This window comes from Oncorhynchus mykiss, chromosome 2, assembly GCF_013265735.2.
Source record: "Oncorhynchus mykiss isolate Arlee chromosome 2, USDA_OmykA_1.1, whole genome shotgun sequence".
Classification (NCBI taxonomy): domain Eukaryota; kingdom Metazoa; phylum Chordata; class Actinopteri; order Salmoniformes; family Salmonidae; genus Oncorhynchus; species Oncorhynchus mykiss.
Window position 1 is genome coordinate 25,027,848 of NC_048566.1, and position 12,348 is coordinate 25,040,195.

The 12,348-nt window shown below is 45.6% G+C and overlaps 1 protein-coding gene across 2 annotated transcripts in view; it reads right to left on the reverse strand.

The window, feature by feature from the left end:
* The window catches only part of LOC110538828 (glutamate receptor ionotropic, kainate 2), a 247,678-nt gene that overhangs the window by 164,942 nt on the left and 70,388 nt on the right, over window positions 1-12,348 (reverse strand). For both annotated transcript variants that reach the window (XM_036943381.1, XM_036943390.1), the window contains exons 3-5: window positions 11,919-12,086; window positions 10,635-10,892; window positions 51-232 (exon numbers count right to left, since the gene is read on the reverse strand). In XM_036943381.1, the coding sequence (XP_036799276.1) occupies window positions 51-232; window positions 10,635-10,892; window positions 11,919-12,086 (608 nt within the window). The remainder of the gene's footprint in view (window positions 1-50; window positions 233-10,634; window positions 10,893-11,918; window positions 12,087-12,348) is intronic.

Genomic DNA, 12,348 nt, shown 5'->3' on the forward strand with positions numbered 1-12,348 from the left:
CCTCACTCACACTCACACAAACACACATCACTTCCCCTCCTCACACACACCTGTTTTAGGATGCCGGCAGCCATTTCGTGTCCACAGTCGAAGATGACGTGGAACTCCTTCCCTCTCTTCATCTCCTTGAGGAGAGGCTTGGAGTCCTTGGTGTCCGCTGGCAACTGGCGGATCTTCAAGCGGATGTTGTAGCGAGATGGAGCCTTTATGAGCTCCTGTAACCGAATAAGACCTTCAGAGGAAACACAGAGGCAAAAAAGAAGTAAGTATGTGTGAGAGGGAATGAAGCAATGTACAATACATATACCATTTTCAATAGGGAAAGGGGGATATGTAGTCAGTAGTCCAACTGGATGCCTTCAACTGAAATGTGTCTTCCATATTTAACCCCTCTGAATCAGAGAGGTGAGGGGGGCTGCCTTAGTCGACATCCACATCATCGGCGCCTGGGGAACAGTGGGATACCTGCCTTGCTCAGGGGCAGAACGACATGTTTACCTCAGTTCGGGGATACGATCCAGAAACCTTTCGGTTACTGGCCCAACGCGCTAACCACTAGGCTACCTGCCACCCCAAATACGTCATGTTAATTCCGTTTCTGTTGCAAACAGTGCAGGCTCCCCATTTTCCAAAGATAAACTACAAATATGTATCTCTGGTAATTGAAGTTTTACTCTGTATTCATTTGACTCCCTTGGTTTTAATTAGTAGTAGATAAGGAAGCTCGATGAATAGATGTCTAATGTCAATCCAATTTTAATGAAATCCATCCATCTGTCAACTTGTCTCGCATCTCTTCCCTCCTCCCTCCTCCTCTCTCCTCATCCTCCTCCCTCCTCCTCCCCCCCTTTCCCCCACCTCCTCCTCCTTTCTCCTCCTCCTCTCCCGCTTTCTTTCTCTCCCTTCTTTGCACTATTGCACATTTCATTCCACTTCCTCATTTCTTAATATTTGTCTGTATCCCTCCCGTTCTACCTCCACCATCTATGTTTCTCTCAAAGCTCTGTTTTGTCTGGCGCCACACTGTATCTAACCAGAGCAAGTACCACAGACCTTGATGCTAGAAGAAAACGGATCACCACCGTATGAATTCCCCTTTGAAAGGGGGAGTGATGAATGCCTTTTATCATTCATCACTGATACATTGAATTCACGCTCATTATCGATCCGTCTACAGTACTTCCTCTATATTCATTTATCACCGCTGCAAAAACTATGATGTACAAGATGTATATACTTCTGCCGCTACATGCTTTTAAATGGATAGTCATTGGCTCAATGACTGGAAGTCTATGGGAACAGCTAGCATATCTTTGCGCTAACATCTACATTCCTACATAGAGATATAGGACAGAGAGCCACTATGGCTGAAGAATTCTTACAAGTGTTTCCAGTCATCTGTAAGTGCAATCAATAATCTTTTCCCTGGTTCAGGACTGTATAGACCTGCCACAGTAACAGTCACAACCATGTAGCTGTTATTCTCTGCAGCCTGCAGCCATACAGGCAGTCCCCAGCTGGTTGGCCCATGGCATTATTTGTTTACTTCCTGTTTCTACTTGAGCGCACAGCACCATGGGACACCAGCCCAGCTCAGCTCACAGCTTGTTGTTGAGCGTTGAGCAGCAGCCAGTTCCCAAGCCTTCATTAAATCACAACAACACTCTGTCGCACACTGATGATGATGCCCCACGGTGGCGCCCACTCGCACGCTGATGATGCGTCATTGCCCGTGACAAAGTGGACACAGTAGACACAATGGAGGGCTGAGGACCTCGCTCACTGTGGGTCACTATTAACTTAATTCATACACTGCAGAATACACATACGATGAGCCAGAGAGAGGAAGCAGTCGCTACAGGCTATGGCTATGACTGAAATAGGCTACCTATTCCTAGTGCACCGATAGTGCATGCCCTGGTCAAAAGTAGTGCACTACAAAAGGAATATGGTGCTATTTCAGACTCAGCCTAAGAAGAAGACCAGCTGGCCTTCTCAATTTGAACAGACACCCTTAGTTAGACTTCATTGCACATCAGCTTGTTTCAAAATGTTCATTACCTGACCATCGCAGTTAGTTTAAATAGTTGCTTTGTTGGCGGCCACAAAGGCTCATGGTGATCACAGTGAATGTTAAGCAGATGGAGGCGCTTGTGAAAATCTGTTGTTCTTAAATCAATTAAAGAGTTATGATCGTTTGTTTCGATCCCAATCTATAATTCTGCTGAATTTTGGAATTCATGCAAAAGTGAACATGCGGTATGTGAGTGTGTGTGTGTGTGTGTGTGTGTGTGTGATGTGGTCCAATCTGGCTGGGGTGCTTAGTGTTGCAAGAGCTTTCCACTACAGGAGCAGCACTCAGTGTTTTGCGGTTAGTTAGTTAACATTGATAAAACCACCCTGACACCTCTGACTGCTGCATTCACTCATCATAAACAACATGTCAGAGTACCTCATTCTCACACACTTTCCATCTCTCTCTTTCCCCTGCTCACTCTCCATCTTTCTCCATCACTCACTCTCTTCCTCTTTCTCCCTCAATCTCTCTCTTCCTCTCCCCCCTCTCAATCTCTCTCTCTCCTCTCCCCCTGTCTACCTCCTCTGCTGTCTCCCGTGCTATTCTACCTGGCTGATTCACCCCTCTTCACCACCCCAACACTCTGCCTGAGACCACAGCAATCCGGAGAGAAAAATATGGAGAGAGGGAGAGGGAAGTGGTGATCTGTATTGACTGTGTCTAATGCCTTGTGACTGCCTTCCCCAGGATCCATATTTAACTCTGCATGAATATTTCATACACTCAAAGCGTTTTTTAGGGTCCGTCTGGGAGTCTCCTGAGCGTAAAACAGAACAGCCCTGTGATAAATATCCTGTGAGGCGAAGACGCAGCAGCAGCAACCCTCTCTTCAAGTATTCCGCTCCAAACTTCCTCAAAGAACCCCTCATAGGGTGAGTTTCCACTGCAGATCATCCATCAGAGGTAGAGATGTAGCAGGGTGCATCTCAGTAGTCTAGTTTCCTGACTTTGTCTCCTTTCCTTTGTCTGCACCAATGTTGAACTACATATGGCGTGTATCTCAATAGTCTAATGGTCTCGTTTCCTGACCTTGTCTCCTTCCCTTTGTCTGCACCAATGTTGAACTACATATGGCGTGTATCTCAATAGTCTAATGGTCTCGTTTCCTGTCCTTGTCTCCTTCCCTTTGCTCTAATGTTGAAATACCTTTCTCAGTTGTCTAAAATTCCATCCTCTCCTCGCCTGTTTTCAGAAGCCACTTTAGCCTATTGTGTGATTCTCCTGGAGGTCTATCTATGGCACAGTGAGTGTTGCATGAATAGAAGTGGGAGGCTGGCAGGAGTGAGTGGAGTAATGGCTGTGTGATTCACGCACCTCCCCAACAATCTGCGGGTCAAGGTTAATGTAACCCTCTCTGCATCGCCAGCCTTATTTATGTTCCATTAAACGTGTTGAACAAATTGAAAAAAGATTCAAACGTGTTTCCGGTCAAAGGTTTTAATTGTCGTTCAGGAATGTGGAAGGATGGAAGGAAAGAATTCCCCTTTGTTGGAATTACACACATCCATGTGTCTCCTCTCTGCTCATAAATTGTGGACCACTTTACTCTATGTATTGAGTTTATAACTGTCATTACAACTGTCGTTACAACTGTCATTACAACTGTCATTATGACTGTCATTATAACTGTCATTATAACCAAGGCCTTATGGAGTTTTCCCTCAGGGAACACCTGAGGGAAAAGAGTCTACAACTCTCTCAGTAATGCCTGTACTAAAACCACATTCTTTGCACTGTGTTTCACTAGATGTGCGACAGACGCAACAGACACTACACCAGAAGTGTGCTGCTAACTGATGCTTTCTTCTGTAGTTTGAAGATGGGCGGCCATGTTGTAAGAACACAATGTGGACTCATTAAAGTTAGTTCCCTGGAACATCTGGTCGTCTGTTGCTATGCATGGCGTAGTCGGCACAAGAACATCTTGTCGGAGTGCCAAACAGCTGGTGGACTTTAATTAACATTGCATGTCACCAACAACACTGACGTGACAGGTTCAATAAAACAATCTTAAAAGTTGTACTTGTAGCCTTCCAAATTGTGAAAGTAAGGCTTCAAGTACTGTTTTCTCTATTTCTATTTCAAAATGGTTCCTGTTCACTGTAAAAACATCCCATATTAGCAAGATATCCATTTAACTACAGAACCATCAGAGTACTTTGACCCTACTATGAAACATACAGCACTTGATTAAACCTATTAAACCTCTCCAGACCAACAGAATTCAATAGACAGTAACAGAGAAGCAAAAAGTACAACCAAAGCGATTAAAATCACGTAGAAAATCCAAATGATCACAGCAAGCTACATCATCACAGCAGTACCTATTAACCCGACGCAGCCAAAGCTGAATTATCATGGCACTTAGTAGAACGACCGGGCTTCTCTAAACAATCTGCAGTGTGGTAGTGGAGCGTTTGATGGGAATGGTGCGGCTGGTGTGTGTTTTCACTCACACACATCAGATTGAAACAGATTACTGAAGGGGTCCTGGGACTCTAGAGCCAATCACTTCCACTCAACTTGACTCACTCCCAAGTACACTTAAATGTCTCTCAGCCTAAGCAAACACACACACACACACACAGCACACAAACACACAGATGGACGCACACTTGGACGTACGTGCACACACACACACACACACACAAAAGGAGACACACTCAAAACACACAAATAAATAGACTAGCAAATCAGAAATGCCTTTTCTTCAAATGCCAAATCGTTCTGCCAAAAATAGAGTGAAATAAAACAACCTCTTTTTGATTACAACAAGGCAATCAGCCACTCCTCTGTAAACATTTTCCTACACTGGGGTTTAGGCCGACCTTTCAACTAATGCAATTAAAAAAATGTCAGGCAGATATGGGTCTAAACCTCTCCCATAACAGAATTACACCCATTTGACACACAGTAAATGACCTTTTCCTCAGAAGAGTCATGCGGTGTACATTTCAATTATATTTTTTGTTGTGTTGTTTTTTTAAATATATATTTATTGTTTTGTTCTGTCATAAAATGCAACCATAGGAATTCTCGAAGGGATCCTTGCTGACAGCTATATAGAGGAAAACAGAGTGAAAACTGAGTGATGGCTATAGAGTGGCTATACAGCGGTGTTGGATGGAGCAGCTGGTCGTTGGGTCGTTAAACCTCTCTTTGCTCTTAGGGACCCCCTCCTCTAGTCTACCATCTCTACGGTTGGTCGGTTGCAGTCGGATGATGTTGTCATGGAAACCAGGCCATAAACATAGAGCCAGGGTGATTAAACTGTCACTCTCTCCCTCCCGCCATAAATGCATGAAGGGGGGCTGGGACTGGGGGGAATATTTATAGGACTAACCCCTCTAACCCTGCACCATAGGTCATCCCAGCGTCTCCATCTCTCCCTCACTACCCAATACAACTCCAGTGTAACATGACTCCCATAACGTTGTGATGTGTGGCTCGGAATACTACCACCACAACACAGAGTGTAGATGCCATTGCCTTTGTACCATTACAAAGTTGAGCTGTTAGAAGAGGGTCATTATGGGTATTGATTTACTTGTATGCTCTCTGGTTCGAGGAGAAACAGCCCAATGAGAAAGCTGTTTCCTGTTCCACTCTGAGGCAACAGCAGGAGGGCAATGGGGCTGTGAAGGAGTCCCTCCTGAGAGAATTACATGGCATTATAGGGGTTCTGGTACACTAACTTATCCAATATGTTGGACAATATGTTTTCACACACATAAAAACAGGCAAAGTAAAGCAGACCTACACATTTCCCTGTTTCATACAGGATTACCTGAACCATTCCAAACATCCCATTCAGGTCTCTTTCCTTCTCATCCTCATATCTTCAACCATTAGCTGTAACGGCTTTCCTCTTCCTCTTCTGAGGAGGAGTAGCAAGGATCGGACCAATACGCAGCGTGGTAAGTGTCCATGATACTTTAATAATCACTGAACACGACAAAATACAAAAATAACAAAGTGAATGAAACAACAAAACAGGAAACAATCACCCACCCCACACAGGTGGGAAAAGGCTACCGAAGTATGATTCTCAATCAGAGACAACTAACAACACCTGCCTCTGATTGAGAACCATACCAGGCCAAACACAAAACACAACATAGAGAAACGAACATAGACAACCCACCCCAACTCACGCCCCGACCAACCTAAAACAAAGACATAACAAAAGAACTAAGGTCAGAACGTGACAGTAGCAACGGGTCCCGAATGGACTGGAGATTCCGGCAGCAGCGGACAGGCGGGAGACTCCGGCAGCGCCGGACCGGCGGGAGACTCTGGCAGGTCCGATGTGAAGGGCAACTCCGACAGCGCCGGAGTGACGGGCGATTCTGGCAGCTCCTGGCTGACGGACGGCTCTGGCAGCTCCTGACTGACGGGCTGCTCTGGCAGCTCGTGACTGGCGGACGGCTCTGGCAGCTCCTGACTGACGGGCGGCTCTGGCAGGTCCTGACTGACGGGCGGCTCTGGCAGCTCCTGACTGACGGGCGGCTCTGACAGCTCAAGACAGACAGGCGACTCTGGCAACTCAGGACAGACGGGCGACTCTGGCAGCTCAGGACAGACGGGAGACTCTGGCAGCTCAGGACAGACGGGAGACTCTGGCAGCTCAGGACAGACGGGAGACTCTGGCAGCTCAGGACAGACGGGAGACTCTGGCAGCTCAGGACAGACGGGAGACTCTGGCAGCTCTGGACAGGCAGGAGCACCTGGAGGAAGGAGACGGAGAGACAGCCTGGTGCGTGGGGCTGCCACGGGCCTGATGCGTGGAGGAGGCACCGGATAGACCGGACCGTGGAGGCGCACTGGAGGTCTCGAGCACCGAGCCTGCACAACCCTACCTGGCTGGATACTCCCCATCGCCAGGCCAGTGTGGCGAGGTGGAACAGACCGCACTGGGCTGTGCTGGCGAACCGGGGACACCGTGCGTAGGGCTGGTGCCATGTACCCCGGTCAGAGGAGACGCACTGGAGACCAGATGCGATGAGCCGGCTTCATGGCACCTGGCTCGATGCCCACTCTAGCCCGGCCGATACGAGGTGCTGCGATGTAACGCACCGGGCTATGCCTGCGCACCGGGGACACATGGCATAACACGGTGCCTGCCCGGTCCACCTCTCTCCACGGTATGCACGGGGAGTTGGCTCAGGTCTCCTACCTGACTTAGCCACACTCCCCGTGTGCCCCGTCCCAATACATTTTTGGAGCTGCCTCTCATCTCTGTTGCACTGCCGTGCTAGCTCCTCATAATGCCGCCTCTCGGCTTTGGCTGCCTCCAGCTCCTCCTGGGGACGGCGATACTCCCCAGCCTGTGTCCAGGGTCCCTCTCCATCCAAGATCTCCTCCCATGTCCAAGAGTCCAGAACTCGCTGCTGCCCGATACCACGCTGCTTGGTCCTTGGTTGGTGGGTGATTCTATAACGGCTTTCCACTTCCTCTTCTGAGGAGGAGTAGCAAGGATCGGACCAATACACAGCGTGGTAAGTGTCCATGATACTTTAATAATCACTGAACACGACAAAATACAAAAATAACAAAGTGAATGAAAACGAAAACAGTCCTGAATGGTGACACAAACAACAAAACAGAAAACAATCACCCACACCACACAGGCGGGAAAAGGCTACCGAAGTATGATTCTCAATCAGAGACAACTAACAACACCTGCCTCTGATTGAGAACCATACCAGGCCAAACACAAAACACAACATAGAAAAACTAACATAGACAACCCACCCCAACTCACGCCCTGACCAACTTAAAACAAAGACAGAACAAAAGAACTAAGGTCAGAACGTGACATTAGCTCGATGAGCACATGCATTTATTCACTATCTATTGGCTCACCCCGTGTCAACCTGCTACGTCCACTAGCACCTTCATTAACAGGGTGTTAAGGATCAGCCAGAATCAATGTTTCCCCAAAGCAGCCTATCTCACACTGAGCCCTACTGAACAAGCGCTGTAGGGAACCTGCAGGGCACACATGTAGTGGGGTAATAATAGTATAATATATACCTCACATGCAACTTGTAATAAGACTATGCAACTAGCCTATTAAAACGTATATATCTGACTCCATAAAGATATTTCAAATATACAAGCAAGCATTAGCCAATAAGTTGACGTTGACTAGCAAGAATTGCTCTGAGATTTGTCTATATCAAGGACAGATATTTAATTAACATTGTACAATGAATGGATTCACATAGAGTACAATGCATAAAGCTTAAGCTACAAGGCAATACTGACATTAAGGAAGCATACTTCTAGGCATATACACTACCGTTCAAAAGTTTGGGGTTGTTTAGAAATGTCCTTGTTTTTTAAACAAAAACACATTTTTTGTCCATTGAAATAACATCAAATTGATCAGAAATACAGTGTAGACATTGTTAATGTTGTAAATGACTATTGTAGCTGGAAACGGCAGATTTTTAATGGAATATCTACATAGGTATACAGTACAGTGGCCCATTATCAGCAACCAAGTTTATAATTTTAAAAGGCTAATTGATTATCAGAAAACCCTTTTACAGTTATGTTAGCACAGCTGAAAACTGTTGTTCTGATTAAAGAAGCAATAAAACTGTCCTTCTTTAGACTTGTTGAGTATCTGGAGCATCAGCATTTGTGGGTTCGATTACAGGCTCAAAATGGCCAGAAACAAAGAACTTTCTTCTGAAACTAGTCAGTCTATTATTGTTCTGAGAAATTAAGGCCATTCCATGCGATACATTTCCAAGAAACAGAAGATCTCGTACAACGCTGTTTACTACTCCCTTCACAGAACAGCGCAAACTGGCTCTAACCAGAATAGAAAGAGGAGTGGGAGGCCCTGGTGCACAATTGAGCAAGAGGACTAGTAAATTAGAGTGTCTAGTTTGAGAAACAGACAAGTCCTCAACTGGCAGCTTCATTAAATAGTACCCGCAAAACACCAGTCTCAACGTCAACAGTGAAGAGGCGACTCCAGGATGCTGGCCTTCTAGGCAGAGTTGTAAAGAAAAAGCCATATCTCAGACTGTCCAAAAAAAAGAAAATATTAAAATGGCCAAAAGAACACAGACACTGGACAGAGGAACTCTGGGCTGTCTGTCTCTACCCTAAGCGTTGATTCATCATGCAGAGGCTGTAGAGAAGTCATATTTAGACATTGCATATTCATTTCAATGCAATGCCTTTCTCAATATCTAAAATTTTAATTATTAGCTACAGGATGAACGTATTGAAACCTGTTTTGGACACTTCCCTGGTTTCTGTTTTGTTTTGCTTGGTTGGTTGTAGTTTTTTGGGAAATAGATTTAAACTGAATTAAATTGAAAGCAAAATGGTTTAAGTGATAAAATACTAGCCAATGGAGCCCCAGTATGTTTCTGAGAGCATGTGAAGACCTGGCAGTGTTGTCCTGAGCCTGGATACACACACGGACGCACACACATACAGACAGACATCCTGTCCTGAGGCTGGCTCCCTCCCTGACCCCTGGCATATGGCACATGTACCCTGCCCGCTGAGACGTTTGCTGCCTGCTGTTATAACACTGGAACACTGGCCATCTGGGGACGAAAGGGGGGTAGGGCTACAGGGCTACTCTACTGTACATGACTATAATCATATTCTATATGTCCGGTGAAGGTGGACAAGGCCTTTTGGGTTTTTTGATATGGTAATTTAGCAGAACAGAGCTGTTGACAACGACGGACATATATTTAGTATATGTGGCCCATCTGAGTATCAACCCACAGACCTTATGCTGCCAGGCCAGTACCATGGTCTGTCTACAGTAACTCACAAGCTGTTGGAATCACTGTGAGAAAAAGGTGATGTGATGAGGTGATGGAAGGTGTGAGGTACAGTACAGTAAGGGATCAGTGACTGAGCGTGTTCTGTGGTCATAGACCACTGTGACTGAACCTGTTCTGTGGTCATAGATCACTGTGACTGAACCTGTTCTGTGGTCATAGATCATAGTGACTGAACCTGTTCTGTGGTCATAGATCATAGTGACTGAACCTGTTCTGTGGTCATAGATCACTGTGACTGACCCTGTTCTGTGGTCATAGACCACTGTGACTGAACCTGTTCTGTGGTCATAGATCACTGTGACTGAACCTGTTCTGTGGTCATAGATCACTGTGACTGAACCTGTTCTGTGGTCATAGATCACTGTGACTGAACCTGTTCTGTGGTCATAGATCACTGTGACTGAACCTGTTCTGTGGTCATAGACAACTGTGACTGAACCTGTTCTGTGGTCATAGATCACTGTGACTGAACCTGTTCTGTGGTCATAGATCACTGTGACTGAACCTGTTCTGTGGTCATAGATCACTGTGACTGAACCTGTTCTGTGGTCATAGATCACTGTGACTGTGAAGTTATGAGGCACAGAACTACAATGAGGTGATTCCAAGCCTGTTATATTCATTCTATTTCTATGCTTTCTAGGCACAGTGGTTGGACAGACAGGAAATGAGCCTTGCTGTGTTGTTGTCATTGACCCTGAAGGTGTGAGGTAAGTGGCCAGGGGTCTTACCTGTGCTGTCATCATAGACAACGGTGACCGTCTTCCACTTGAAGAAGTGAACCAGGTCCAGAATGGCTCGGCTGAGAGAGGAGAAGTCTGGGTAGAGGCTGACGTAGAAGGAGTCCCTGTTGTCAGACACCTGGTGCTTCCATTTGGTCTGGATGTGGGGCACGCCAAGCGCGTTACAGATGGACTGGACCGCATTGGCCGACGAGCTGTGGGAGGGCCCGAAGATGGCCGCCACCCCCAGAGATAGTTGGTCGCAGGCTGGGGGAGGAGACAGCGTTCAGTTACATCCTTTATTCAGTGGTTTATTCAGTATTATATGACATGCTACTGTTAGTTCCTGAAAGATAAGTCATGGATTTCCCACTCCACTATGGCAAGCTGTCCATTCCTACATGGTTTTGAATGACCATCATGAAGCATATTTGGAAGGAAGCCAGTGACAGTCTAAAATGTATGAGCAAGATCTATACACAGTAGGCCTGTATAATATATGAAACGATTGGCAACACTTTGTAACAACAACATTGTGCTTTTTAATGACTTAATTTGATGAAAGGAGAAAACGCTCCAATCACAGAAAAAAGGATATAATGGCCAGTAATCAATAAGACCCTTTGGATGCGTATGAAAAGCACCCTTTTCCCCATAGTGTTCTACTTTTGAACAGACCCTTATGGGGTTGCCCTATGGACGCTGGACAAAAGTAGTGCACTTTATCGGGAAAAGGGTGCCGTTTTAGATTCAACCTTTGAGATGTCAGGCCTAATGCAACCCAGTAAAACTATAGATTACTGCAGTTTGTAAACCTGTCTACAGGGAGACTCTGTGAATTAGTATTACTGTTGAGTCCTTAGCAGAAACCAATCAATTGTCTCTGTTTTTGTTTCAACTGCACAGACATCGTATGCATCCCAAATAGCATCCTATTCCCATATAGAGCACTACTTTTGACCAGATTCCTATGGGGCAGCCCGATGGGCCTTAATCAAAAGTAGTGCACTATAAAGCCTAAAGGGAATAGGTTGCCATTTGGGATGCGCCCATCCTCTTTCTGCGCCTGATTATAATTGTCCCAATCCAACCAACTACGCATGAGCCCACATTCACTGGGTGGGTGGGAACGCACTAACAACGCTAAATAAGATAGGAGAGTCACACAAATAGCAAGCAAACGTATTTCAACACTTGTTCTATGAATATTGTTCCAGGAGACCAACACCAGTCAGGAATCTACAGCATGTGGGTGTGAATGCAGCTTTCTGAATTGTATTCATAATCCTTGACCTTTTCTGGAGGCTTCGAAGCTGTCGTATATGTTTATCCGTTGGATGTCGTATGTTAGCGTTGTGTTTGGCAGTAGGGTTCTGTTCCTGTTGATTGTATTTAAAGCAAATTTAAAGGCTAGTTCCTCAGCACCTGACGGCCCCGACTCAATGGACTCAAATATTCCTCCTGAAAACCAACAGAGACAAGAGACAGTTGGTTAGTACAGTAACTGAACAAAGTGGTTGATGAAATCACATATACACTTGTACACATATACACTTGTACACATATACACTTGTACACATATACACTTGTACACATATACACTTGTACACATATACACTTGTACACATATACACTTGTACACTTGTACGCATATACACTTGTACACATATACACTTGTACACATATATACTTGTACGCATATACACTTGTACGCATATACACT